The 27,528-nt window shown below is 45.6% G+C and overlaps 1 protein-coding gene and 1 long non-coding RNA gene across 2 annotated transcripts in view; one reads left to right on the top strand and one right to left on the bottom strand.

Annotated features, from left to right (window-relative positions):
- EIF3E (eukaryotic translation initiation factor 3 subunit E) overlaps window positions 1-25,184 on the bottom strand; it is a 42,075-nt gene extending 16,891 nt beyond the window's left edge. Inside the window, exons 1-7 of the mRNA XM_069959856.1 lie at window positions 25,030-25,184; window positions 21,313-21,430; window positions 21,074-21,191; window positions 8,107-8,149; window positions 7,895-7,999; window positions 1,561-1,686; window positions 691-815 (exon numbers count right to left, since the gene is read on the bottom strand). Coding sequence (XP_069815957.1) covers window positions 691-815; window positions 1,561-1,686; window positions 7,895-7,999; window positions 8,107-8,149; window positions 21,074-21,191; window positions 21,313-21,430; window positions 25,030-25,119 — 725 coding nt within the window. The 5' untranslated portion in view covers window positions 25,120-25,184. The remainder of the gene's footprint in view (window positions 1-690; window positions 816-1,560; window positions 1,687-7,894; window positions 8,000-8,106; window positions 8,150-21,073; window positions 21,192-21,312; window positions 21,431-25,029) is intronic.
- LOC138784332 (uncharacterized) lies at window positions 18,321-19,337 on the top strand. Its single transcript, XR_011361820.1, has 2 exons — window positions 18,321-18,891; window positions 18,997-19,337. It is a non-coding gene; the product is annotated as an uncharacterized lncRNA (long non-coding RNA).
- Window positions 25,185-27,528: the final 2,344 nt, after the last annotated feature.

The raw sequence follows: 27,528 nt of genomic DNA, 5'->3' as shown, positions 1-27,528 counted from the left end.
TATTCCTAGCTGGATCTTCTGCTGGATCTTCTGCCCCCTCAGTTCAGTTGCTGACAGGGTAATCTACAAGTGAATATGGCTGACTGGTATCCCACAGCAGCACTTTCTGGTAATGCAGTAAAAGGGATTACATTACTGCACCTAAAATGTAAAAGGGATTACATTACTATGCTGATCAGTGGATCCCAAATGATTGTACATTGAGGACCTATCCATAGTATATGATTGTCGAAGGTCTTCACGCATACTTTACTTGCAGATATTATTTAAAAAAAACATGGCCTCTTTGTTACATAAACAGCACCACTTATGTCTCCAGGTTGGGTGGAGTGTTGAAGTGAATGGAGTTTAACTACAAAACCTGGAGACAAGAGTGGTTACTGGAACAAAGCCAGTTTTTTTAAAATGCTGGATAACCCCTTTAAGAAAAACCAAGGGGGAGGAAAGGAAAGCAAAACGAAAAATAAGGAAGAAGGGTGAGCTCTTTGTAACTTGTAACCTAATGTCGGATGATGGACGCCGCGGCTGCATCAGGAAACCTACTATTCCACTTGGGACAAGACCTGTAATGGGGTTTTCCCCACAGTGGACATTTCCACATAGGTGATAAACGTCTGATCTCTCAGGGTCCCACAGATCACTAGAACCGGGGTATGAAGAATTCATTGTTATAGAAAGGATGTGACTTACTGAGGCTGGTAGAGGAACAGATCAATGATGTTGTCTCGGCCCTTGGGGTGATTGAAAAAGACAAAGAGAGACCAGTGGATGAGCCAGGTCCTGTGCTGGAGGGACTGGAGTGGGGAACTGACGGACTGGAAAAAGAGAAGTAAAAGATTATAAGTGATGACAAATGCGATATAACATTGATGCAGAACATAACACAAAGGGTACAGTCACATGTAGTGTTTCCAGCTGCTTGTTGTGTCTTCTGTTTGAAGCCCAAAAACAGGCAGGTGAAAACATGGTACATGTAAATATAACCTGATGGGTGTTTAGACTAAAGATGTCTTATCCCCTTCCAGAGGATAGGAAAGTAGTGTCAGATCACAGGAGTGCCAATCACTGGGAACCCCCGCTATCTAGAGAATGAGGCCCCAACCCCCAAGTTTGACGAGAAGTGACTCTTGCATTCGCGTCATGACTCCATTGAGTATTGAGATGCCAGAAATAGAATGAGGTACGCAGCTCAATGATAGAAGCGTCAGAAGTGCATTAGTCGTAGTCGTGCATTAGTCGTAGTCGTGCATTAGTTGCCACTTTGTTCAAAATAAAGGCGTCAGTGCCCCATTCCAGAAATTGCATGGGGTCCCCGATCTAACACGTATCCGCCTTATCCTAAAGGATAGAGGAAATGTTCTCACTTTAGGACCCTTGACTATCTAATGCTGGATAACACCTTTAAATCTCTTCATCATCATGAAGCTTTACAGGGAACCCAAAAAAAGCCAATAGGCAGACACTTCCTCCACATATCGTCTGGTTCATCCACAAGGGAAGAGGATTCTCTTATAGACGCCAAACGTAAGTGATGAAAGACTAAAGACTGAAGCCACTTACATTGTTATCTATGGTTTCCTTCAGCCTGGTGAGATCTTCCATAGCGGCATCCCAATTCTGCATTAAAATTTCGGATGCCAGCTTACCCCAGAGGGAGCTGAGGGCGTTCCTGTCTGTGGAGGGCACCTGTAACCAAAGAAAGTGACAAACGTTATGCCTTGAAGACGACCATCAGATCATCCATTACATTTCAGATATGAGCGACAGTGTCTGGCGGTGCGGGACCGCATTCTGCAACACAATGTCTGAACCAATAGGAAGTTTAGTAAAGAAGAAAAAAAAACATTTAACCATAGAGATCGTAAACCCAGACAGACAACGGATTTCTTGAGACTGCTAAAGTGCAGAGGCAGAACACACAGATTCATGCACTCACTATAATCTGACAGTGACCATAGCAGCAACACCACATTACATGACAACATACTGCAGAGTGAGCGATACCTCCCTCATCTCTATGGGAGAATTCTGTGGGCATGCTCAGTGATGGAGGGGAGCTGTCAGCATTACTTTTACTGCATGGTGCATCCGGGTGTCTATACAAACATATACATACGCAATATAGAGATGAATACTGGTAAGTGACCACTATCCGCCTATCAGTGGCCTGAGTGAGGACTGCAAGAATTTTCTTTTATTTTTTTAAATTAATTTTTTATATATATATATATATATATATATATATATATATATATATATATATATATATATATTTATATTACACATATACACAGACACACACAAAATTTTACACAAAATTCCATGAGGGACGTCTATTAATGTGTTCTAATCTATACAGCCATCGGCCATAGCCCACAGCCACCTCCCTACATACAGGCAATGTGGGAGGAGGAACGGGATCCCTGCACAGATAAGCAGACTTGCCATTTAGGACTAAAGGAAACAAAGAAGAGAACAGCTGTAATAGAATTCATTATAGGCGGTAATGTCACTTATCAGGTCAGCCGTCTGACATTATAGTGCGTCAAACGCCCAAGGTAGCTGGCACATCCCGATGTGTTACGTCAAGGTAATTCCGCAGACACTATCAATGTGCCCGCACCATCTCCAGTGACAATATGGCCACATGCCTGTCACATTCCTGCGACTGCCAGGATCGGAGAGAATGCCAACTTTGGGCGTTAACCCTTTAACTAATGCATTCAAGACAATACATTACACGGGGAACCTTAGAGCCCTATTACACGGGACGATTATCGCGTGAAAAAACGTTATATCGTTCGAATTTAAACGATAATTGCAGGCAACGATCGAAAAATCGTGCGTATGTCGTTGATCTAGATCTGAACCTAAAATTATCGTTAAACGTTCGCTGTAATTCCACATTCGTTTGCTCAAGTTCAGCATTTTTTTACTCATCTTTCAGTGTAATTGCACATTGTTCTGCTGGGATCAGGAGGAGTAAACGATCATAGTAACAACTGTAACGAACAACCATCGTTCTGTGTAACATGGTGAACGATTTACGGTTAGCAATAAACAATCTCATTTGTAATCATTTATAGTTAGTCGTTAAAAATCGCTCCATGTAATAGGACCCTTAGGGCCCTGTTACCCAGATGGATTATCTGACCAAACAGATCCCTTCCTATGTAACGGAGACGGCGAGGAGCAAGCAAGGAGGCTGTGTGTCTGACCCCCTTCAGAGGTAGTGGTTGCAAGGCCTAGGATATCTGGGGCAAATGTTATAAATACAGCCTGGAACCAGATATAAGAAGGACGTAAGGCGGTCTTGTAAGAAGCTAACATATATACCTGCATTGCTGTATGCAGAAACCAGAAGACTAGCTGCCCCATAAAAATACAAGACCCCATATTGCTGCGCTGAGGAAGAAATAAAGTTTAGTTTTGGAACGGTGGAAAATGGTGTGTGGTCTTGAAGAGCGAAAACACAAAAGGGTTAATGTCTATGTTATAGTTGCAGAGACCCGGCCCCCCACGTGCCTCCTCTGAAATGAACACAGATCACTATAGGATCCTATGGCGATCTCAGTATGGGAACAACTGTACAGGGTCCCGACTTTCGGCCATAATACGAAGGGATAAAATGCAACCATATCTCCGCCATCTGCAATTTCGTGGCATCGCCTATCGCTAAAATAAACGTCATACTGAGAAGTGGAAATAGGTTTTGGGGGATTTCTCACAACTTTATATAAAAAAATAAAATAAAAATCTAGAGGCCTCATAGTAAACAATGCATTATGAAACCAAAGCCTGTATCCCCCCCAAAACCAACAAAAGCTCCCACCACCCACTTCGCTCAATCTTGAGAACAGGTCTAGTCATTTTATCTAGTTCAGTTCAAGTCTTCTGAAAGCGGGGGTAACGCCGGGGTCATAAAGCTGTAATTTATACAAGGCTGAACTACACTAGGTCATTGAGAGTGTCAAATTCTAATCTCAGAGAACGTGCACAATGGGCCTTTCATGGCTTCTGTTTCTCAAGCCATCACTTTAAATGAATCTTCACCCAGCACACGGGTCCCAGAGCAGGGAGAGTCTGAGCAGACACCGAAGCCCGTCTTACTTTCCGATTCCCAAGGGAACCAGAGTGTGTCGGCTTTCCAGCGCAGCCACGAATATTATACGTCCATCACATGCACGCCACTCATAGGTGTCTATAGGATATTTCTCCAGATCACCCATCGCATCCAACTTATTCCCAAGCTAAATATTAGGTCTATGCGGACATCTACTGATAGAATTGGGGTCTTCACCTTATTTTTCTAAAATATTGGTTAAAAGGGTTGATTAAAGGGGTACTCCAGCACTGATAAAAAAAAAAAATCATAAACAGTTTTTACACTTACCATCCCTCCTGAGTCTGTCTCCGTTTGCATTTCCCGCTGTTTGCAGGTCCCTGAAGCTCCAGTTGGTGACTTCATATTTCCTTCACTTCCTGGTTTGGGCTTTCCCATGATGCACTTTGTCTCCTGTGATGTCTAACTGACTCTGTAAAACTGTTAGATGGCTTAAAGCTTTTTCAGCCAATCAGAGCTAAGCAACCTGTGTCATCTGACGAAAGGAGGCCGGCCTAACAGGGCTTAGACCCGCCTCCCTCTTGATGAGGTCATTGTAACAAAATGGCTGCCACAAAGCAGCCTGGGGTCAACAGTCATTAGGTAAGAATGAGTTTACTTCACTTCCTGGTGGGGGATTGAGGGGAGAAAAGTTAGGGAAGGGGGGGGGGGGGGGAATAGTTGATTGAAGGATTTTACAAAGTTATATAACTTTGTAATGCGTTTTAATTACTGGGGAAAAGCTTTTCGCTGGAGTACCCCTTTAAGTTTCATATATGAAGTCATTTCCCATAGACTACAATGAATGGATGATGAAGCAGCAACATATAGGTCAGCAATGTACATGGCCCTATAGATTCCGGTACCTGCCAAGTAGATGAACCCATAGTAGTCTCTTCAGGTCCTGGACATCTCTTATTCCCACCTCTAACAGAGCAGCAGGTCTGCATATTGTATAATATATTCTACACAGCACATGGGGCTGACAGCTCCAGCCTGTGCCAGCAACAGCTCAGCCAAGGAACGGACTTAAATGTCTGCACCATTGTGTTTATTCATGTAGGGTAGAGTCTCTGCGCTCACCGCCTGGCACCGATATAGTCTTCCCGCCCAGGTGGGTAAAGAGGGTTCATGGCAGGACTCACACAACGTCCTGGGCACCGACAGCACATTCATGTATATAAATACATCCATAGCCCCATAGACAATCACTATTGCTGGAGTAGCATATACAAGGTGGACTTCCCGGATCTATAAATAGCTTAAAGGAATAAATCAGAAAAAACCTATGGTTTATATGATCATTTAAGTTAAAATTTTCTGAATTTCTTTATTTTGCCAATTCTTGATTAAAAATAAATCCTGAAACCTCCTATTCTGTAGAGATAGCTTCTCCATTGTTCCCTCAACATCCCAGCTCCCTCCCCGCAAAGGTCACAGAGCATGCCCATGATACTCACCCATGGAAATCCATAAGCCAGTTTTAGAGACCAGTTTCCTATATTTTACATTGCTGCACATACCCTATTAAGATGCTGTCAGACTAGGAGTCTCATGGCTGGCTCTTTTACATCAACTGGTGCCAGAGATTTGTAATTTACTTCTATTAAAAAAATCTCAAATCTTCCATTACTTATCAACTGCTGTATGTCCTGCAGAAGGTGGTATTCTTCCCGCTGGAGCGGAATTGGCAATATGCAGATTATATCAGGCCCTCAAATCGATAGCCCAGCATTGGTTACAAGCTGAACCCCCTACTATGGTTGAATTGACCAATAAATTAAATAATATGATACGACTGGAGAAAGGGATATATAAAAAAAGGAAGGCCATGAAGAAATATGAAACCATTTGGGGCCCATGGGTGGACACTCCTGGTTTGCCGTCCCACTTTCTAAAGTGTAACCCTATGGAAGCTTTTCTATTGTTGGCTGATCAAAACGTAGACGCCGTGCGGAATAGGCCTTAATGGACTTGAGGCCTCTAGTGCCTTTCTATAATTAGTGCTGCATACTGTAGATGTGCTGGAGAGAATGTTGGTGTGAATGGGGTGTGAGTGGGGTCCCCTGCCTGGGGAAGATGCAATTTTAATTTTTTTTTTTTTTTTTTACACAAAACATGGCTGCAAAGGTCTTCTTGTATTATGACAAAACTGACTAAAATTTCACTATTTGTATCTACAGCATTGTTTCCCCAACCTGTGGCTCTACAACTGTTGCAGAACATCATCATGCTGGGAGTTGTAGTTTTGTACCAAGTGAAGAGCCAGTGTCTAGGAAATCTTGCTATAGTCTCATATACTCTTCTACCTATTTAAACATCAGTTTTATTATATGGTATTAATGAACCAGACCGCTCAGGATGTGCACCCCTAGACCTGGGCGAGACCAAACTTTTTTTTATTTTTTAACTAATAAAATAAGTCAGCGTTTCTGCATCTATGGCTGATGGTGATTACACAAAGTAACCCTAGTGCCCCCCTGTCCGCCCCGCCTGGCAGTTTACAGGGCTTCTCTGTATATTTTGCTATGCTCACTTCCTTTTTTAAGGCTAGGGTTCATGTGAGCTCTTTGGCCCGGCTCCATGTCATTACAGTTGGCTCTGCATACTAACCTTTCAGGCGAGGATATGGTAGAATAGTTTCAATATCTGGATTTTTACAGGGGTTACCTAAAGTTTCCATTTGCTGGGGGAATGGCACATTCAGTCACCGGCCAGCAACAATAAATTTACTGTGCTGAGCCCCGAACAAGACATTAAATCTTCATTCTCAAAATTCACTCCCAGCATTAACAAATGATATGAATAAGCAGCTCTTTTCAGGGGCTTGTAATGAAACCGTGCCTCTGCTTTTATTAACCTCATTTAAGCTGTTTACATTTCCCAAGTAAATGACTCTTACTCTCTTAAATCCGTAGTAATATTCCAGCGGAGGCAGATGGAAGTGGCCGATAAGAGGAGGCCGGGCCGCTGCGCGACATTACTGCCCATTACCTTCAATTTGCCGTCTGCTTTCTCAACATTTGAATTTGTCTGCTGGGGCTTTAGATTACAATCGCGGATGTCGTCCACCTGTTCTGCAGAGCTGCCCCCATGCAGAGGCAGGGCTGTATTCACACGCAGGTTTTTTTTTTATACGTTTCTTTATTTTAGTACAGCTAAAACACACTATAAAAGTGTATGTGTGTGTATAATAAATTATATATATATATATATATATATATATATACACACAACACATAAGTACATATATATCAGCTGCTGTATGTCCTGCAGGAAGTGGTGTATTCTTTCCAGTCGAGACTCTGCTGCCACCTCTGTCCATAACAAGAACTGTCAGACTGGAAAGAATACACCACTGCAGGACATACAGCAGCTGAGAAGTACTGGCAGACTTGAAATTTTTAAATTATAGTTTAAAATTTCTGAACCCAATTACTTTAAACAATTTTTTCCTCCAGAAAATCCCATTAAAAGCTATCCCCTATCCACGTGATAACTAGACGTGACAACTAGCTGATCAGTGAGGGTTAACCCACTGGGATCCCCCACTAAACATAATGGAAGTCAAATGCAGCAATCCCCCGATAACAGTATATGTTGTGAATGCGTACAGCGGACCCCCTTCAGCAGTATAGAGTATATTGTGAATGCGTACAGCATAACCCCTTCAGCAGTATACAGTATATTGTGAATGTGTACAGCAGTCCCCCTTTTAATAGTTTTCCCATAAGGAACATCCACATTTCACACATCCAGAGGGTTCACTGCCTGAATCATAAGCAGACTTACCAGCACCCTGAAGAAGTACAAGTACTCGGCTGCTCCAGAGTAGTTACCGCACTCGTACTGGAACTTGGCGTATCTGTACAGCGTGTCCAGGTACTCCTGTCTGAACTAGAATAGACAGTAAATTCAGTTACTAGACGTGGCAAACCATCCAACATCGGCACCATTGTTACTCTGCCCCCTGCCTAAAAACAAATCATTCTTATATTCCTTACCCCGTGTTTATCAGCAAGGTGGTCAAAGAGCATCCGGCCATCCCTAAAAGAAAAAGATAGCATGGAGGTTTAGTCAGAATCAGAGGTGGATAACACCACACACATATACTGTAAGAGATGGCTGAATGCCACCTCCATGACACCAAAAAACTTATGTCATACACGTCTTATTGGTAGAGTCCCCTCAAATCCAGACAAATCCTACACTAACTTCTACAAGAAAAGCTCAACATATATAATGTAGATGTATAAGACACATATATGCTGTACACTGCAAATGTTCATTTTCCTGTAGCGCCACCATAGGAGGTTGAAAGCATTACACGGATTACAATGTAAATCAATAGTCTGTCCTCTGAATACAAGGACATTACGGCTCATCTGCTCTAACAGGGAGATAGCACTTGTGTCCCGGGGTCTATGGAGATTACTATATCTTCTGATGGAAGGAACAGTGCAGCATATAAAGAGACTTCACAATCATCATCTTTAATGCAATTATGCACCAAAGCTTAATGAGGTACACCAGCAATTTTTTGTTCTTTTAAAATCAACTGGTTTAAGAAACTTATATAGATTTGTAAACTACAATTAAAAAAGCTACAGTCTTCCAGTACTTATCAGCTGCTGTATGTCCTGCAGGCAGTGGTGTATTCTTTCCAGTCTGACACAGTGCTCTCTGCTGCCACCTCTGTCCATGTCAGGAACTGTCCAGAGCAGCAGCAAATCTCCATAGAAAACCTCTCCTGCTCTGGACAGTTCCTGACATGGACAGAGGTGGCAGCAGAGAGCACAGTGTCAGACTGGAAAGAATACACCGCTTCCTGCAGGACATACAGCAGCTGATAAGTACCGGAAGACTGGAGATTTATTTTTTTTAATAGAAGTAGATTACTAATCTATTATACAACTTTGGCACCAGTTCATTTGAAAGAAAACATTGTGAACTACCCCATTAAAAAGGTCATTATCAGTAAGACTAAATTTTGATGATATGTCATCAGACAAGTTAAAATTTGCTGAAGCCCAGTCACCTGGTCAGCCCTACACTCCATCATGAATTTCTTTGATCAATAACGTAATATTTCTGATAAGTCAAAAGTTATTTGTAGTGACCGGTACATTTCATATATTTCGTTAAAAAAAAAATTAAAAAAATATAATTAGGTCTGACCCCACAGCTCCTCCTCACATAACAGCTTGGGATATGGCCCTTATGTCTACATGTACATCAGAACTAACCAGACATCTCCACACTGCATCCACACCTGCTGTGTGTGTCTATGTTCCTCCATTATACCTCCGGGAAATCTATTTATAAACCTGCGTATTACAGACTCCCTTGTCTGTGAAGTCAGACTGCTGCTGTTCTAATGGACTGGACCTAGTGACCATAATGCTCAGCATATACTCAGTGTACACTTAAAGGGAACCAATCACCCAGAAAATCAATGTAAAGACAAGGATATGTGCTGGTAGATCACCCAGCACACTTCCCAAATATGCCCCTGTAACCTCTGTGCCCCCCTCAATTAGACAGTAATCTTACTTTGTTCAGGTCACGCGCTGTATGTAAATTTTTGCTAAGTAGTCCTGGTGGGCGTATGTAGTCCTGGTGGGCGTATGTAGTCACGGTCCGGGGGCGTATGTAGTCACGGTCCGGGGGCGTATGTAGTCACGGTCCGGGGGCGTATGTAGTCACGCCCAGAGGGGCGTGATTCGGAGGCTTGCGGTCAAGTGACGTCATCCGGCGGCTTGCGTTCCGCGTCGCGGCCGCGCTGACGTATTCGGGACCCTTGCGCATGCGCAGTACGTCAGCGTCGTCTCCCGCCGTACTGCGCATGCGCGGGTTCCCGAACACGTCAGCGCGGCCGCGACGCGGAACGCAAGCCGCCGGATGACGTCACTGGACCGCAAGCCTCCGAATCACGCCCCTCTGGGCGTGATTACAGCCCCCGGACCAGGACTAGATACGCCCCCGGACCAGGACTAGATACGCCCCCGGACCAGGACTAGATACGCCCCCGGACCAGGACTAGATACGCCCCCGGACCAGGACTAGATACGCCCCCGGACCAGGACTAGATACGCCCCCGGACCAGGACTAGATACGCCCCCGGACCAGGACTAGATACGCCCCCGGACCAGGACTAGATACGCCCCCGGACCAGGACTAGATACGCCCCCGGACCAGGACTAGATACGCCCCCGGACCAGGACTAGATACGCCCCCGGACCAGGACTAGATACGCCCCCGGACCAGGACTAGATACGCCCCCGGACCAGGACTAGATACGCCCCCGGACCAGGACTAGATACGCCCCCGGACCAGGACTAGATACGCCCCCGGACCAGGACTAGATACGCCCCCGGACCAGGACTAGATACGCCCCCGGACCAGGACTAGATACGCCCCCGGACCAGGACTAGATACGCCCCCGGACCAGGACTAGATACGCCCCCGGACCAGGACTAGATACGCCCCCGGACCAGGACTAGATACGCCCCCGGACCAGGACTAGATACGCCCACCAGGACCACATACGCCCACCAGGACCAGATACGCCCACCAGGACTACATACGCCCACCAGGACTACATACGCCCACCAGGACTACATACGCCCACCAGGACTACTTAGCAAAAATTTACATACAGCGCGTGACCTGAACAAAGTAAGATTACTGTCTAATTGAGGGGGGCACAGAGGTTACAGGGGCATATTTGGGAAGTGTGCTGGGTGATCTATCAGCACATATCCTTGTCTTTACATTGATTTTCTGGGTGATTGGTTCCCTTTAAATGACAGAACATGAAGGGACAAGAAAGGGACAGTAACTAGAAGAGGAGGGTCCAGGAACAGATCGGTAACTCGCTGTATACGGGTGCATTTACACAGACTGATCTGACAGATTTTTTACAGCCAAAGCCAGGAACAGACTAAACAAGGAACATGTCAAAGGAAAGACTGAGATTTCTCCTCTTCTCAAATCCAGTGCTGGCTTTGGCTTAAAAAATCTGTCAGATAAATCTCCCTGTTTAAACGCACCATTAGTCTACGAACTAAGTAAAGAACACACAAACATCTGCTCGATAAGTCAACTAAATCACGTACCATGCAAGCTATCATAAAAAAGCCAACATTATAGCATGTTAGCAGACGCCACAGTGACGCACGCTCCGATGCCATCAGCATCCATCCTAAATGACAGGGGGGGGGGGATGTCTGAGCTATCTGAGAGCACGTTGTAGCCGCTAGCGGGGAAGCGACCTGAGATGTGACGGCTCACAGATCTGCTGCAATCTCTGCTATGAGCCAAGTTTATTGGAGCTAATGCCCTGAGGACGGCAGGACGGCTCTGCTCCGGCCTTGTGGTCTCCATCGCCTTCTCAGAAGCCGCAGTCCAGAGCCAGCTGGTGAATTCCTTCTGCGGGGCTCGCCTGGGACTTCCCGCCATCCCTAATAACTTTAGCGCGCACTAAAAGCCTACAATCTCATTAGGCCGCTTTACAAGGTGACGTCCAGCAGCTCTTACGCTTCTCCAGGAGGTTCAGATGCCTGGGAGCGGGGAGAGATGACTTGCATCTTCTAATGGGCAGCCCCTTCCTTTCAGCAGTGACACCACTTACGGACATTAAAGTGATTCTAACAGCGGCGGCTTCTCCGCTACTTCAGCATCCACAGAGTTACAAGTATTAAAAGATATCCGCTAAATACGTCCATCCAGCAACTCGGGGGCCCCACATTGGGCCCGACTAAGGGTCCATTTACAAAGAAAGATTATCTGACAGATTATCTGGCAAAGATTTGAAGCCAAAGTCAGGAATGGATTTGAAAAGAGGAGAAATTTCAAACTTTCCTTTATAACCTGATCTCTGTTTATAGTCTGTTTCTGGCTTTGGCTTCAAATCTTTGGCAGATAATCTTTCTGTGTAAATGGACCCTAAGGGCCCTATTCCACCGGACGATTATCGTTAGCATAATTGTTAACGATTAACGATCTCAAACGACCGCTATTGCGAAAGACCTGAAAACGTTCACTCATTTCCATGGAACGATAATCGTTACTTATGATCGTAATTGCGATCGTTTCTTCTTCCGTATTTATTCGCTATTGCGTTCGTATCTATTGCGAACGACCGAACGATGTCTTAGGGCCCTATTCCACCGGACGATTATCGTTCAGATTATCGTTAAATCGTTCGAATCTAAACGATAATCGTTCGGTTGAAATGCAGTTAACGATTAACGACCAAACGAGAAATCGTTGATCGCTTTATAAGACCTGGACCTATTTTTATCGTTGCTCGTTCGCAAAACGTTCGCATTGAATAAGACATCGTTCGGTCGTTCGCAATAGATACGAACGCAATAGCGAAGAAATACGGAAGAAGAAACGATCGCAATTACGATCATAAGTAACGATTATCGTTCCATGGAAATGAGTGAACGTTTTCAGGTCTTTCGCAATAGCAGTCGTTTGAGATCGTTAATCGTTAATGATTATGCTAACGATAATCGTACGGTGGAATAGGGCCCTTATTCAATGTGAACGATTTGCGAACGAGCAACGATAAAAATAGGTCCAGGTCTTATAAAGCGATCAACGATTTCTCGTTCGGTCGTTAATCGTTAACTGCATTTCAACCGAACGATTATCGTTTAGATTCAAACGATTTAACGATAATCTGAACGATAATCGTCCGGTGGAATAGGGCCCTAAGACTTGACTAGACCAATATGAGAAATGTAAAGTGCTGCAGAACAATCTAGTGCTAAAGGAGTAAGGGGCCTATTCCACAGAGCGACAATTGGCCGATTATCGCTCCGTGGAATAGAGACAACGATCAGCCGATGATCATGTCATCAGCTGATCATTTATTTATGTTCAAACCCAAAATCATCAGACACCGACTGCGTTTTGCTTTGTGGAATAGCGATGCGTGGCTGTAGACCGATGATCTCACAAACACCGTACATTACCTAGCATGTTGCAGGTCTTCTCCTGTGCTTCTTCCTCCTGGTCCCGCGGGCAGCGGCAGCTTCGGTGCAGCCAGTCTGAGCTGACATCCCACCGAGTGGTCTGTCAGCTAAGACAGGCCGCACCGAAGCTGCTGCTGCTGCACGGGAGGAGAAAGGAGCACAGGAGAAGCCCTGCAACATGCTTAGGTAATGTATGGTGTTTAAACAAGGGCTGCAAAGACATCAGTAACAATGTCCCTGCAGCCCTCGCTAAACGATTATCGGGCCGTGTAATAGGCCCAAGTAAACAAGCGCCGATCTCGTTTACATTGTTGATCGGGCCCCATCGGCCCGTGGAATAGGACCCTTATCGTCAATATCTGGTTGGTGGGTCCGACATCCGCCCCCCCACTAGTCAGCTGTTCTGAAGGGCCACTATCTATATGTCTGCATATTCATTGTGTAACGGTCACACTGTGTTGCTGCGGCTTAGTTTGCAATGAAACAAATAGAACTGAGTGCGGACGTCTCTGAACATTATGTAGCCGCCGTGCTGGGTTACTGCACATACTACTACACTGAAGTAGTGATGCACGATGCACCGAAATATCGATACTAATATCGATATTCGGGGCAAAAAAACGGTTCGGTACCTGGATTTCCTAGTATCGATACTTTATGTTAAGATGTGCAATAGCGCAGCTTAACATAGAGTATAGTGCAGAGAACACGGCCGGCGGCTATCTGAGCGCCGGCCGTGTTCTCTGTGTGCTCCCCACCCCCCGCGCGGCTCACCAACTCCTTCTCCATGCTGCCTGGTCCCGGTGTCATCTCTCTCCCCCACGCGGCTCACCAACTTCTGCTCCATCTCCATGCTGCCCAGTCAAGCAGGTTAGTGAGCCAGCGTGCCACAGCACATGTGTCACGGCCGAGGGTTAACCCCAGACTTCCCACTGGCCGACCCCTGGTCTGCAACCTGCGCGGGCCGTCCGGGTACGGCATGCCGCTGTCACTAATGGAGCGGTATTTATACTGGGCTGTGCTCCGTTGTGACTCCCAGCCCCCGCACACAGGCCGCAGCCTCCTCACTACGGGACAATCTCCAAAGCCATCGGCTGCGGCGTACGGAGCAGCTCGGATGCTGCTGAGTGCTGACACTTCACAGCGGCATCTACACAGTTACACCGGCTATTTAATTGTGTAGATGCCGCTGTGTCAGCAGCATCCGAGCCGCTCCGTGCGCCTCAGCCGATGGCTTTAGAGATTGTCCCGTAATGAGGAGGCTGCGGCCTGTGTGGTGTGGGGGCTGGGCGTCACAACGAGGAGGGAGGGAGGAGTGATGCCGGGACCGGGCAGCATGGAGCAGGAGGTGAGGGTTCTGCTCCACTACAACTATTACTATCCCCAATGTACTATACTAGTGCTGGGTCAGCACTAGTATAGTACGTTGGGGATAGTAGTTGTATAGCTATGTGTCAACCATACAACTACTATCCCCAATATACTATACTAATGTTATGTGTCAGCCATACTACTACCCCCAACCTACTATACTGTGCATCTGCCATACTACTACTACCCCCATCATACTATACTGTGCATTTGCCATACTACTACTACCCCCAACCTACTATACTGTGCATCTGCCATACTACTACTACCCCCAACCTACTATACTGTGCATCTGCCATACTACTACTACCCCCAACCTACTATACTGTGCAACTGCCATACTACTACTACCCCCATCATACTATACTGTGCAACTGCCATACTACTACTACCCCCATCATACTATACTGTGCAACTGCCATACTACTACCCCCAACCTACTATACTGTGCATCTGCCATACTACTACTACCCCCAACCTACTATACTGTGCATCTGCCATACTACTACTACCCCCAACCTACCATACTGTGAGTCAGCCATACAACCATTATCCCCAACATACTATACTGTGTCAGCCATACAACTACTACCCCCAACATACTATACTGTGTGTCAGCCATACAACTACTACCCCCAACATACTATACTGTGTGTCAGCCATACTACCTTCCCAATCTCGCACAGTATACAGTGTTTGCACCAAAAAAGTCATATATGCAAACACGGTACCAATCAAAGCTGCAAATCACTGCGCACTAAAAAAAGACTCTCAGACAGCCCTACCGGCTGAAAGATTTTAAAAGTTATGGGAATCAGAAAACAGCATTATATTGAATCAAGTATCGAAATGGTATTGAGTATCGAAATAAAAAAGTTGGTATTGGTATCGAACTCAAAATTCTGGTATTGTGACATCCCTACACTGAAGTGAATAAAAGCTGAGGTATAGTAACCAGCATGGCCACTACATATAGGGATGCCTGCTTCCACCTCCATTTATTGTATATGGCAGTCCTGGCAACAGCTGGTGGTAGGAGAGGTTTTCTATGGGGATTTGCTACTGCTCTGGACAGTTCCTGACATGGACAGAGGTGGCAGCAGAGATCACTGTGCCAGACTGGAAATAATACACCCCTTCATGCAGGGCATACAGCAGCTGATAAGTACTGGAATACTGAAGATTTTAAAATAGAAGTAAATTATAAATCTCTGGCACTTGCTGGGACCAGTTGATTTGAAAGATTTTTTTTTTTTGTGAACAACCGCTTTAACTACTCTTTTACCCCCCGACCATAACAGAGAAGAGGACCAGAGTGGTATTAACCAGACATATTAGACTAAAAAGGACAGGTTACAAGCCCTTCACGTATGATCCGTAAGAAGTATTTCACACGCTCGGGGAAGAGATAACCTTTCATTGCAGTGAAGAACAGGAGGGGTAGAGGCCGTAATAAAGTGTGTGAGTGGTCTGCACATTGCACAATGTCTGAAACACCCCGTATTATTAAGCTGCTGAATGCTGCAGGCTCCTGACCATGAAAGGCAGACAATCTCCTATAACCTTTAATAATAGTAACTGGAGAAATCCTCACATTTGGAGATCATTACACATAACCAACAATTTCCTCATCCTCATTAAACAGGACAAACTAGTGACTACTGGGGGTGGGGAGGACTAGAGCAGAGCGCACACATGGAGATCGGGCTGTGGACTCACCACAAGGGCAGAGTTACATGACTAAGTTTCTATGGACATTGTCCAGACCCGTAAAGTCTCTTCTACCTGCAACCGGTATCTGCTGTGGGTATTACCTGCACAAATCCGTCCCATGTGGATTCCCCCTCATCAGCTCAGCTCATCAGAAGTGAGGTCAGGCCGAGCCTTGCATCCGTATTACATTGTGCAGGTAAATACGGTCATGTGACAGCTCTGCGATGGTGACCGTTATTAGCTGGGCTATATAAGTGCTCAGATTTCCTGGAAAAGTCGCACCAGACCTTCCTAAGAAATCAGGGCAGCTGGAAAGCAGGACTACTATTCCCAGAGACAGTACGCACTGACCGCCACTGTGTGTAATTCAGATCTGCAGGATTTACCGCAACACTTCTGCAGTGGGTGAATTGGCCATAAGACCATGTGCACACAGTATTTGGACTCTCACTTTTCAGCCTCAAAAAAAAAAAAAAAAAAATTACAGACAAAATTGTAAGCGTTCAGACTTTTTGGCAACAGGTTTTTTTTTTCTTTTCGCAAACCAGACACTTTTTAGGACTTTAATCCCTTCAAGACCGAGCCCATTGATGCACGGACGTCCAGGTCAAATGAATCTTCAAAGAGCCATAGCGCTTTTATGTTTCCACCTACAGGGCTGGTTGGGGAGTCATTTTTTGCACCATGATCTAATTTCTGATATATAATAAAAAAAAAAATAAATTCTGCAATCCTTCCCCTCCCACCCACCGTTTCCGTAGTTAACCGTGCTGGAACAATAATTTCATATTTTAAGAAATCGGACAATTCTGCATGCTACAATATATATGTTTATTTTTAAAAAAATATATATATTGGGGTTGAATAAATAGATCTCAGAATACTGTGTGAACATAGTGTAAAAGTGAATCTGTCAGGTGACTTATTCTGTCCAACTAAAGGCAGCTGAGCCCCATGAAATATTATATAATAGGATATAATTTGATACAGGATCAGGCCACGTTCACACATAGCAATACAGCGACTGTTTGACATGGCCGCGTGACACACTGGCCTCTGTATGAGATGTTCCCCTGGCCAATACTGTAGTATCAGCTGGGAGAACATCACTTTATTTGAATTGGAATGGGGGCACATTCGGGGGTGCCCACGCTCCAATTAGCTGCTGTTCACTGAATAGCAGGTGCACAAAATAAACCTGTCAATTATTTGACACAACTGTAGTGTATACACTGGGGGAGAATTATCAAACATGGTGTAAAGTGAAACTGGCTCAGTCGCCCCTAGCAACCAATCAGATTCCACCTTTCATTTTCCAAAGAGTCTGTGAGGAATGAAAGGTGGAATCTGATTGGTTGCTAGGGGCGACTGAGCCAGTTTCACTTTACACCATGTTTGATAAATCTCCCCCAGTGTGTATATAGCGTGTATACACTGTGGCTGTGATTCCATGCAATCTAATGTAATGACGTAGTGGCATTAAACAACTGCCGTTTTGGCAATCTGCAACAGCTGTTTAATGAAAAAACACCGTGTGAACGCGGCCTCAGAGCAGGAAGCAGTAATGATGGGTGTAAGGGTAACCGTCATCTCACACAACTCTGCAGAAATCAGGTAGTATAAGGGATAAGAAACGGATTGGTTTTGTTAGGAAAAAAAGCCTCTTTCTGTACTCGGATAGCAGTTTCCCAGATCTCTCTCTCACACACACACACTTCCTGTCTGTTGCAGAAAAGCAAATCGAGGGCAGGTTTGCCACGTCCATTAAAACCTATGGAGGGGGGAGGGGTCGAGAGGGATGAGTGGTTATAGATTATAAAGGACAGTTACACTAACTGTAGAAGCTAAGTCCAGTGCAGGTACACATGGGGGAGATTTATTAAACATGGTATAAAGTATAACTGGCCCAGTTGCCCCTAGCAACCTGATCCCACCTTTCATTCCTCACAGACTCTTAGGAAAAAGGTGGAATCTGATTGGTTGCTAGGGGCAACTGAGCCAGTTACACTTTATACCATGTTTAATAAATAGTATTCATCTGTGTGCTCTGGCCACACCCACTGCTTGTGATGTCATCATGTCACGTATGAGGATGATGTCACAATAGAACCTGGCTGTGACAATAAAACCAAGCTGCACCCTGACAACACAGTTAGTCTCGGCTAGCTTCCCTTGGAGTAGGAGCTTTCTTCAGTCTTAGGATGAAGAGGAACCGCTTCAGGCAATTGCAGGTTACTGTGGCCCAGCCACAAAACCCTGCCCCATCCCACCCTGCCCCACCACCACACCCTGCCCCATCCCACCCTGCCCCACCACCACGCCCTGCCCCATCCCACCCTGCCCCACCTCCACGCCCTGCCCCACCTCCACGCCCTGCCCCATCCCACCCTGCCCCACCTCCACGCCCTGCCCCACCCCACCCTGCCCCACCTCCACACCCTGCCCCACCACCAAACCCTGCCCCACCACCAAACCCTGCCCCATCAGCAAGACCAGCTCGCATAGTCAGGAGGGCATATAAGAGGAAATGTGAGCCCATGGAGGTTGGCGGACGCCAGTTTCCGGATGACGTGGAGATGGTGGATGTGGAGAGGAAGAGGAGGAGGAGGAGGGTGGTTTCCACATCTCACCTGCCACCAGTGGAGGATATGGAGGTCGACTGATGGCCGCAGATGGAGGATCTGCCTACATACAACACCTATTGGGACTCATTTAGAGGTAAGAGCCTGACAGTGACAACCCCCTAATCTCTGACTGTTCTACAATTGTGCAAAGACAAAATGTTTCCTCAATGATTAATTTATTTCTCTGATTTCTTTGCAGTTTCCCAATATCCTCTATAACATCTGAGGCTCCTGAAGACTCCAACAGAGAGGAGACCATCTACAACACAGGTGTCCAACTCCGGCCCTCCAGCTGTTGCAAAACTACAACTTTATCATGCCTGGACAGCCAAAGCCGAAGTCGCGTGAGACCTGCCATTCAAGCAGATAGAAGGCAGGATTCGTGCCGATTCCGTAGTGTGAATGAGCCCTAACAGCTGAGACTCTCATGAAGACCCATCCAGAGAGAAGACCCCAGCTTAGCCGACCATCAGAAGTCGACCACTCATCCTCACAAAACTTTCGCAATTTACTCATTAATAAATATATATTTTTATACAAGTTTTCACTTTTTAATCTTTTATGCTTCTCCTACATAACACCAGGTCTTAACCGAAAAAAAACTATATAAGGCTAGGGCTTATTTTGGGGGTAGGTGTTATTGTCCACAGTAAGGGATCAGTTATAATCATTGAATAAGGCCAAGACCGGGTGACTGGTGACAAATAAAGCTGTGTACACGGTAGTCATGCACCGAAATATCAATACTACTATCAATATTGCAGGCGGGCAAAAAAAACCTGTTAAGTACCAGGTTTTCCTGGTATTCGATACTTTATGTTCAGCTGCACAATAGTGCAGCTTAACAAAGTACAGGGCAGAGAACATGGTCGGCGGGTAGCTGAGCACCAGTCATGTTCTCTGTGCCGCCCCCTAGTGTAACCTCCTTAGCCTGCGCACTGTCTGCTCCCGGCAGCCCCAAATTCAAATAGCCGACACATAGCAATCGCTTGTGGCGGCAATTTTAAAGTGTACATGTTGCTGTCACACCTGACAGCTGTATTTAACCCCTCCAGAGCCGCCGCTGCACCCTGCCAGTCCTGCCCTATATTCCCCCCCCCTTGTGTACAAGTGACTGATCTGTATGTCCCTGTAATAACGTCCAATAAAAATGCCCCCCACTTAAATGGCTTACAGGGGGACTCCGTTTTCTCTTTACTTCACTGTGTAAGGCCGCACTGTAGAGGGACAGAAGCCAGCAGTAGAACACAGGAACTTCTGTCTGTAAAGATCCAATAGCATCACACATAATACCGCCACATCTAACCACATAATAACATTGCCTAATAACGTTTGGTGCCTTTCACCGGTTCAGCTAAAAATACCCGACAAAAATAATGTAGCATACAGTATAAGTATAATCTGTTCACATGACCACATGCAGTAACCAGATCTACTCAACGTCAACAGGGCGCGTATGGTCCTGTATGGGGCCGTTTGGCAGCATCTTCATTTTTTCATTCTTTTCCTCCTATGATCAGGAGCTGACGTACAATGTGAACCAAGCCTAGCCTCCATTATGTGTCCTGCTTTCAGCTCACCCCTCCCCCTCCAACTCAGGGCCGCTCCTCCCCGAGTGCTGGGAAAAGCTGGATCCAACCCTGGGAAACTTCTACCAGTTCCCAGGAATGGATCCAGCTTTTCCAGGCACCCAGGGAGGAACTGCACTGAGTTATAAGGCAGCAGTATGACGAGCAGATTGCATCGTTATTACCGTAAATTCACTTATGTCTAGTCATAACGTACGTCTACAAGCTTTTTTGTGACTGTCATGACCGTCTGATGTGAGAAACAAGATGTAAACTTAGCCTAAGTATAGATTTAGTTTTAAAGCATGGTAACACGAAAAAAATTTAAATTGTAAACTTTACATCCCATCCCCTGCAGATTTAAGTTCTCTCAGTTAAAAAGACAGTGACACTTTAAGGTCACATTCACACATTCCATACATAATAGAAGCTACAGCTGCAAAACTCCTGGCATCAGATATCATTATGATGCTGGGAGCTCCGAACCTGTACAAACCTTTCCACTACTGTACAGACAAAACCGCAGGACTGTCAGTACAGTAGCATGAAGATATGAATGGGTTCGGACTTCCCAGTATCATAGTGATACCTGATGCCAGGAGTCTTGCTTTCCGGGTCGCGGCTTCTGCGATTTATGAACCGTGTGAATGTGCCCTAATGCATGAGAACTTTTCATGGAATATACAAAAGCTATATATAGTTATTTACCTAGTTGACTGCATCTGCCGCGTTGTTTCGGGATCCTCAAACATCTTCACTATCGGTTCTGTCTCTGCTTGAAGCTGTTTTAGTTGTGCAACAACTGTGGTTCTTTTCTCCCTTAAAGCTACGAAGAAAAAGCCGTATTAGACATTCAGCAAAAAGAAGGCACGGAGGTGACCGCTACACATGGGGCGACATTACCACATAACAGACACCAGGGTCCGTGTGTAGCCATGAAGACTCACCTTGAGGGATCTCTTTGTCAGGATAGAGGTTTTTATAAACATCCATGGCAAAGTCCACCATGTTGGTGTCACTGAGCAGGTCCAGCTTCCCTTGTAGCAGTTCCTTTTCATTGTAAATCTGAGGGGATAAATGTCAGAGGGTAAGTAAGAGGGGCCATACACATTATATAAACCTTGCACATCCTCCCGAGTGTCGGGGTCTGACACATCTGCTGATCACGTTACAGCCTGGATGTCAATGATACCAGCTACAGCTGTTCCTGAATGTACAGAGCTGAGCCTGGTATGGAGTGGAGAGTCAGACCCTCATGATCGGATATTGATAACTTTTCTCGAGGATAAGTAAATGCTTGAAAAGCCCTTTAGGGTGCATTCACACATACAAGATCTGCAGAGGATATGATGACATAGATGTGATGCTGCAACTTCAAATCTGCTCCATGAAATCTGCTGCAGATGCTCTAAGTCTGTACGCACCCATAAAGAGATTTTCCAGGGGTAAATTGTCTCGCTGTAAAGTAAAGCATGTCACTAATTGCTGTTAAATGAGAATTTCGAAGATCCCAGAGCCACTGTTCACCACGGGCATCCAATTCCCCCCCCCCCCCCCCTTTGCTGGATTTTAAAAATGGCCGGACATCTCCTCTAAGAACAGCCCAGGCAAGATGGCAGCCCCCATAACAATGTTCAAAAAGTGAAATAAAAAAAAAATAACTAAATTACCATCCAAAAATAGAAACAGATTAGAATTTTTTTTTTTTAAACTTTTTTGTATCCAACTGTAAATCAATAACAGAAAATGTTTGATAGGATAGTTAGGCTGGGTTGACACTTCGTTTTTGCCAAAAACAGATAAAAAAAAAAAAACTGATGGAAAAAAAAAAACGGATGCAATTGTGTGCATCTGTTTTTCCATTGACTTCCCTAATAAAAAATAGAAAAAAAAATGGATCCGTTTTTTTAACATGCAGTCATTTTTTAACATGGGGGTAAGTAGCGTCAGCTTATCGTGGATACACGCACGCTCAGTAAAGCCAAGTGTACATGTATGGACCAGGAGGAAGAGAGGCCAGCTACCTGCCATCTAGGGTACAATATGATGAGAAACCTACAGCCCTCCAACTGTAGCAAAACTACAATTCCCATCATGCCTGGACAGCCGAATGTTTTCCAGGCATGATGGGAATTGTAGTTTTGCAACAGCTGGAGGGCTATAGGTTCCCCATCACTGGAATAGTGTTATCTGGTGACTATTAAAGGGGTTATCCAGCGCTACAAAAACATGCCCCATTTTTTCCCCTCTCTTGTCTCCAGATTGGGTGGGGTTTGAAACTCAGTTCCAATGAGGTAAATGGAGCTTAATTGCAAACCGCACCTGACCTGGAGACAAGAGTAGGGGAAAAGTGGCAAAAATGTTTTTGTAGTGCTGGATAACCCCTTTAAGACTAGCCCAGGCAAGATGGCAGCCCCTATAACAATGTACAGTAAGTGAATGTAAACACAAAAAAAATTACAGTCCAAAAATAGAAACAGATTGGATAGAATAAAATCCAACTCTAATTAGTAACAGAAAATCCAAGAGACACTTTCCCTTTAGGGTACGTTCACACGTACCGACTCGCAGCGGAAATCTCGCTGCGAGTTTTGCAGTGAGATCCGCTATGAGTTAATATCCTGGCAGGTCCTGTGCACACATACTCCAGAGGCGGGTCCTGCATCGCGGCGCTCCAGTGCCCGGTTCCCAGCCGCTTCCGGGTGCCTGACGCAGGCCCGAGATGATACGTCTCAGGTCTGCTCAGCCACTCAGTGAAGAAGGCGGGATCCGTTTCAAGTCCACTCAGATCCCGCCTCCTTCACTGAGTGGACCTGTGACGTATCATCACGATGCGGGACCCGCCACTGGAACCAGGGAGGTGAGTGGACGTCTTTTCCCTTGGCCACCACCTCCCCGGTCCCAGCAAAGAAGTGCCCCCCCTGCAACCCTTTCCGCTGTGTATAGACATTACCTCTCTCCTGCACAGGGTCCCGGCGTCCTGCTCTCCCACCCAGTCAATCAGTGGCTACAGCCGGGCAACACACTGATTGGTTGGGCGGGAGAGCAGGACGCCGGGACTCCGTGCAGGAGAGAGGTAATGTATATACACAGCGGTCTGAAGTACCTGCCAGGACGTTAACCTGTAGCGGATCTCGCACCGAGATTTTTGCCGCGAGTCGGTACGTGTGCACGTACCCTTAGGCCCCGTTCCCACTGAGGAAAGGTAGCCGAATTCCGCGACGGAATTGTCCGCCGCGGAATGCCGTTAGCCTCCCGCTCATAATGGGAGTCTATGGGAGGCGCGCGCTGCTGCTCTATACGCGCTGAAGAATGAGAAAATCTGACATTTTTAATATGATAGTTACACAACCGATTCTTTGTTTTCATGGAGGGTAAGACTGGGTTCACACTGCAATTTTTTCATCCGTTTTTTGCTAAAAACAGATTAAAAAAAAAATGGATGCATTTGTGTGGATCCGTTTTTCCATTGACTCCCATTGTAAAAAAAAAAAAAAAAAAAAACGGATCAAAACGGATCCATTTTTTTTGACGGACACAAAAACGTAGCTGACACTATTGTGTCCGTTAAAAAAAAAAACAGATCCTTTTTTTTTTACAATGGAAGTCAATGGAGAAACGGATGCAAACAAATGCATCCGTTTTTTCAAAAAAAAAAAAAATTCGGATGAAAAAACAGATTGCAAAAACGCAGTGTGAACCTAGCCTAAGTAGTAAGGATGAGCGAATTTACGGTAGGGATGAAGCGCCTCACCCCTATCTGTTGGCCGCTCATCGGGCTACGGTGCTTTGAAGTGTACTCCGTGTGCTGGGAAAATGATGGATCCAGTCCGGGGAAACTGGGAGAAGATTTCCAGGACGGGATCCATCTTTTCCCAGCACCTGGGAAGGAGCGGAGCAGAGCACACTTCAAAGCGCTTTGTCTGTATTGTAAATTCGCTCATCCCTAGTAAGTAGCGTCAGATTATTGTGGGCACACGCACGCTCAGTGGAGCCAAGTGTACATGTATGGACCAGGAGGATGAGAGGCCAGCTATCTGCCATCTAACATATAGGGACCTATGGGCCTCCAGCTGTTGCAAAACTACAATTCCCATCATGCCGATGGGAATTGTAGTTTTGCAACAGCTGAAGGCCCATAGGTTCCCCATCACTGGTGACTGTTATATACGAAAAGATGGCCGCCAGTGGATATACAGCTGTGTTATTTCATACCAGTGTCCCCTACCTGTGATGCTTTAGCTATCACTAAGGTACAACAGCCATTATAGCAGATATGATGGGCAGTGTAGTTCCTGTACCAGCCAGTCAGGGGTTAATACTGTTTTATATGACTAAAATGATCACCTATCCATTGGCCACAATAGCAGCTGACTGTGGGAGGGGGCTGGGGTCATCCTCACTGGACTATCCCTTTAAAATCCCCATAGGAGTAGTCACTCCAGGTCTAAACTTTAATTGCAAAGAATGGAGCGTCCCTTTAAATTACCATGGCAACCACACAGTCCTAGGAGCCGTATAACCCACATATAAGTGTACGCAGCTCTCCCGCCGGCAGCACATATGGCCCCTCACATGGCCGCAGTGTATAGAGCATAGGCCGCGGCCTGGCCTCCCCTCACACCGCCCCTCCCCCCGTCCTCCCGGTCACACACCACACTCACCTCTTTCACGGATAAGAACTCGAGCAGCGGGAAAACCAAATGCCGGTCTAGAAAGTGAGCGATCTTGGTGGTGAGATCGTAGTCCGCCATGGTTGCCGGCGTAAAGAGGAGGAGGAGGACTTCAAAAGCCACCGAACTTTACTAAACGAACAGGAAACGGAGGACAAAACACGCGAGAGGCGTGAGGAAGGAGCGTGGAGTAGGCGTGGCGACGTATGGGAACTCGAATGCAGAGCGCGAGCACGTAACAATGCATTCAATCATGACGAGTCCTCGACTGCGCCGCCATTTTGTCGGAGCCTAAGCAATAGTACAATTTCCCATTGAGGAATGTGTTATACTCGGAGACGTTAGGAAGATAAGCTATTAGGACCTATGTGACAAGACTTTGGGGGAGATTTGTCAAACATGGTGTGAAGTGAAACTGGCTCAGTTGCCCCTAGCAACCAATCAGATTCCACTTTTCATTCCTCACAGACTCTTTGGAAAATAAAAGTGGAATCTGATTGGTTGCTAGGGGAAACTGAGCCAGTTTCTCTTTACACCATGTTTGATAAATCTCCCCCAAATAGGTGTTGGATTCTGGCATGAAGGGAACCAGGCCTTGTTCACACTGGTGTTATAACTTGCTTTTCTTGGTGGTCACATGAATAGAGTTATATATAGCTCTTTACTGTCAAAAAGGCAGCCTCAGAATTTTTTAAAGGGTTAGTCCACTTTTTATTTTATTTGATTGATTTATTTGCATGATTATGTTTAGAATAGGAAATCCTAAAGTTTTCTAATCTACATGTACTTAAAATACTGTTGCAGGCGGATCCTGTTCAGAGAGAAAAAATGGTATAAGCCACAAATTAGTCCACGAACTAGCTGAGTGGATGGAGGATATTTATTATAAATAGATAAATTCTCCGTGTTGCCCATAACAACCAATCACAGCTCAGCTTTCATATACTAACAAGCTCTGGTAAAATGAAAGCTGAGCTGTGATTGGTTGCTATGAGCAACAAATAGTATCTAACCATAAGACATGTGACCCAAAACAAACATCATGTGACTTGTTATGGGAGTATCCTGGTATGGATTTTTCAGGAAAAAAAAAATTCTGTGGAAGAGAAAGAAGGATGTAGTATTGAGGTCACGACTGTGCAACATTGGCATAAGTTGCATTTTTAGATATAGGAATTATTTATTTATTAATGTAAAGTGGGTGTCCAGGCAGCAAGTCACAGGTAACAGGAGAGATGGTACAGTATGGAAGGGGTCACACGGGATGATGGAGGAGCAACCTTTTATAAACAATGTGGGTTGGTGGGGGGAGTAGGAATGTGGCTGCTGGCCCTTTAAATTTCAGAAAGTAACGCACTTAGGCAGAGCCAGGAGTACCATGGGCAGAGGCATGATGGTGGCAGTAATAAAGTGGGGTACAAGACTTGTAGGGTGTGAGGGGGTGCCGTCAAAAGACCAACTTGGGTGCTGCATGGTGGCCACAAGACAGCGTAACACAGGATCGGTGGTGAGTAGCAAGACGCCGATAATCTACACTTTTCCCAAGATTAAAACTCTTCATGATCGGTGAGGGGTCCAACTGCTCGGACACACGTCAGGCTGGTACTTGTGTTTGTAATACGGATCTGTTCTGTGAAGAAAAGAAACAAGACTGGAACTTTTCCGTCCTATTGATCGGTCTTGAGAAGGAAGAAAGGAATGTACGCTGAGAAGATCACCCTTCCTACAGAGAAGCATGACGGTGGCTTGTAATGCTCTGAAGCTGCTTTGTTTCTTATGGCACTGAAAACTGGTAGCGTTTGGGGGCAAGATGGATTCAATCAAGTATATAGAAATCTAGAAGAAAGCGTTAAGGTCCCCATGCAGCTTATACTTTGGTCAGCTGTACCTCCCGCTCGCAGCGGCTTTGGCCATCAGTATATAGGGCTATGTATAGGGCTTTCCAGAGTGATGTCGATGGAGATAGGCATTGAGCATAATGAAAAAAATCACTGCCTGACCCCTTTGTTTTGGGAAAGATAAGCTGCAGTCAGAGCTCTTTGGCTGCAGCTTAAAGCGACTCTGTATCCACAATCTGTCCCCCCCCAAACCACTTGTACCTTCGGATAGCTGCTTTTAATCCAAGACCTGTCCTAAAAACAACTTTTAATCCTGCAGCGCTTTGTCTAACGGCCGGGGCTTAGATTGTGTATGCATTAGGATGGCACCACCTCTCTGTCCCTCCTCCCCGCCCTCATCATCATTAGGAATGCTCCAGGAACATTTACTGCTGTTTGAGCTATGCACAGGTGTATTAACGATCCAGCCCATGTTCATTATACACACAGATGGGGAATAGGAAGCAATCTGCCTGCAGCATTCCTAATCATGAGGAGGGTGGGGAGGAATGACAGAGAGTGTGCCAGCCTAATGCATATACAAATGTAAGCCCCGGACGCTAGACACAGCGCTGCCGGATTAAAAGTTGATTTTATGACAATAACTGCATCA

This window comes from Dendropsophus ebraccatus, chromosome 2 (assembly GCF_027789765.1).
Source record: "Dendropsophus ebraccatus isolate aDenEbr1 chromosome 2, aDenEbr1.pat, whole genome shotgun sequence".
NCBI classification, from domain to species: domain Eukaryota; kingdom Metazoa; phylum Chordata; class Amphibia; order Anura; family Hylidae; genus Dendropsophus; species Dendropsophus ebraccatus.
This window is presented reverse-complemented; position numbering and strand designations above follow the sequence as displayed.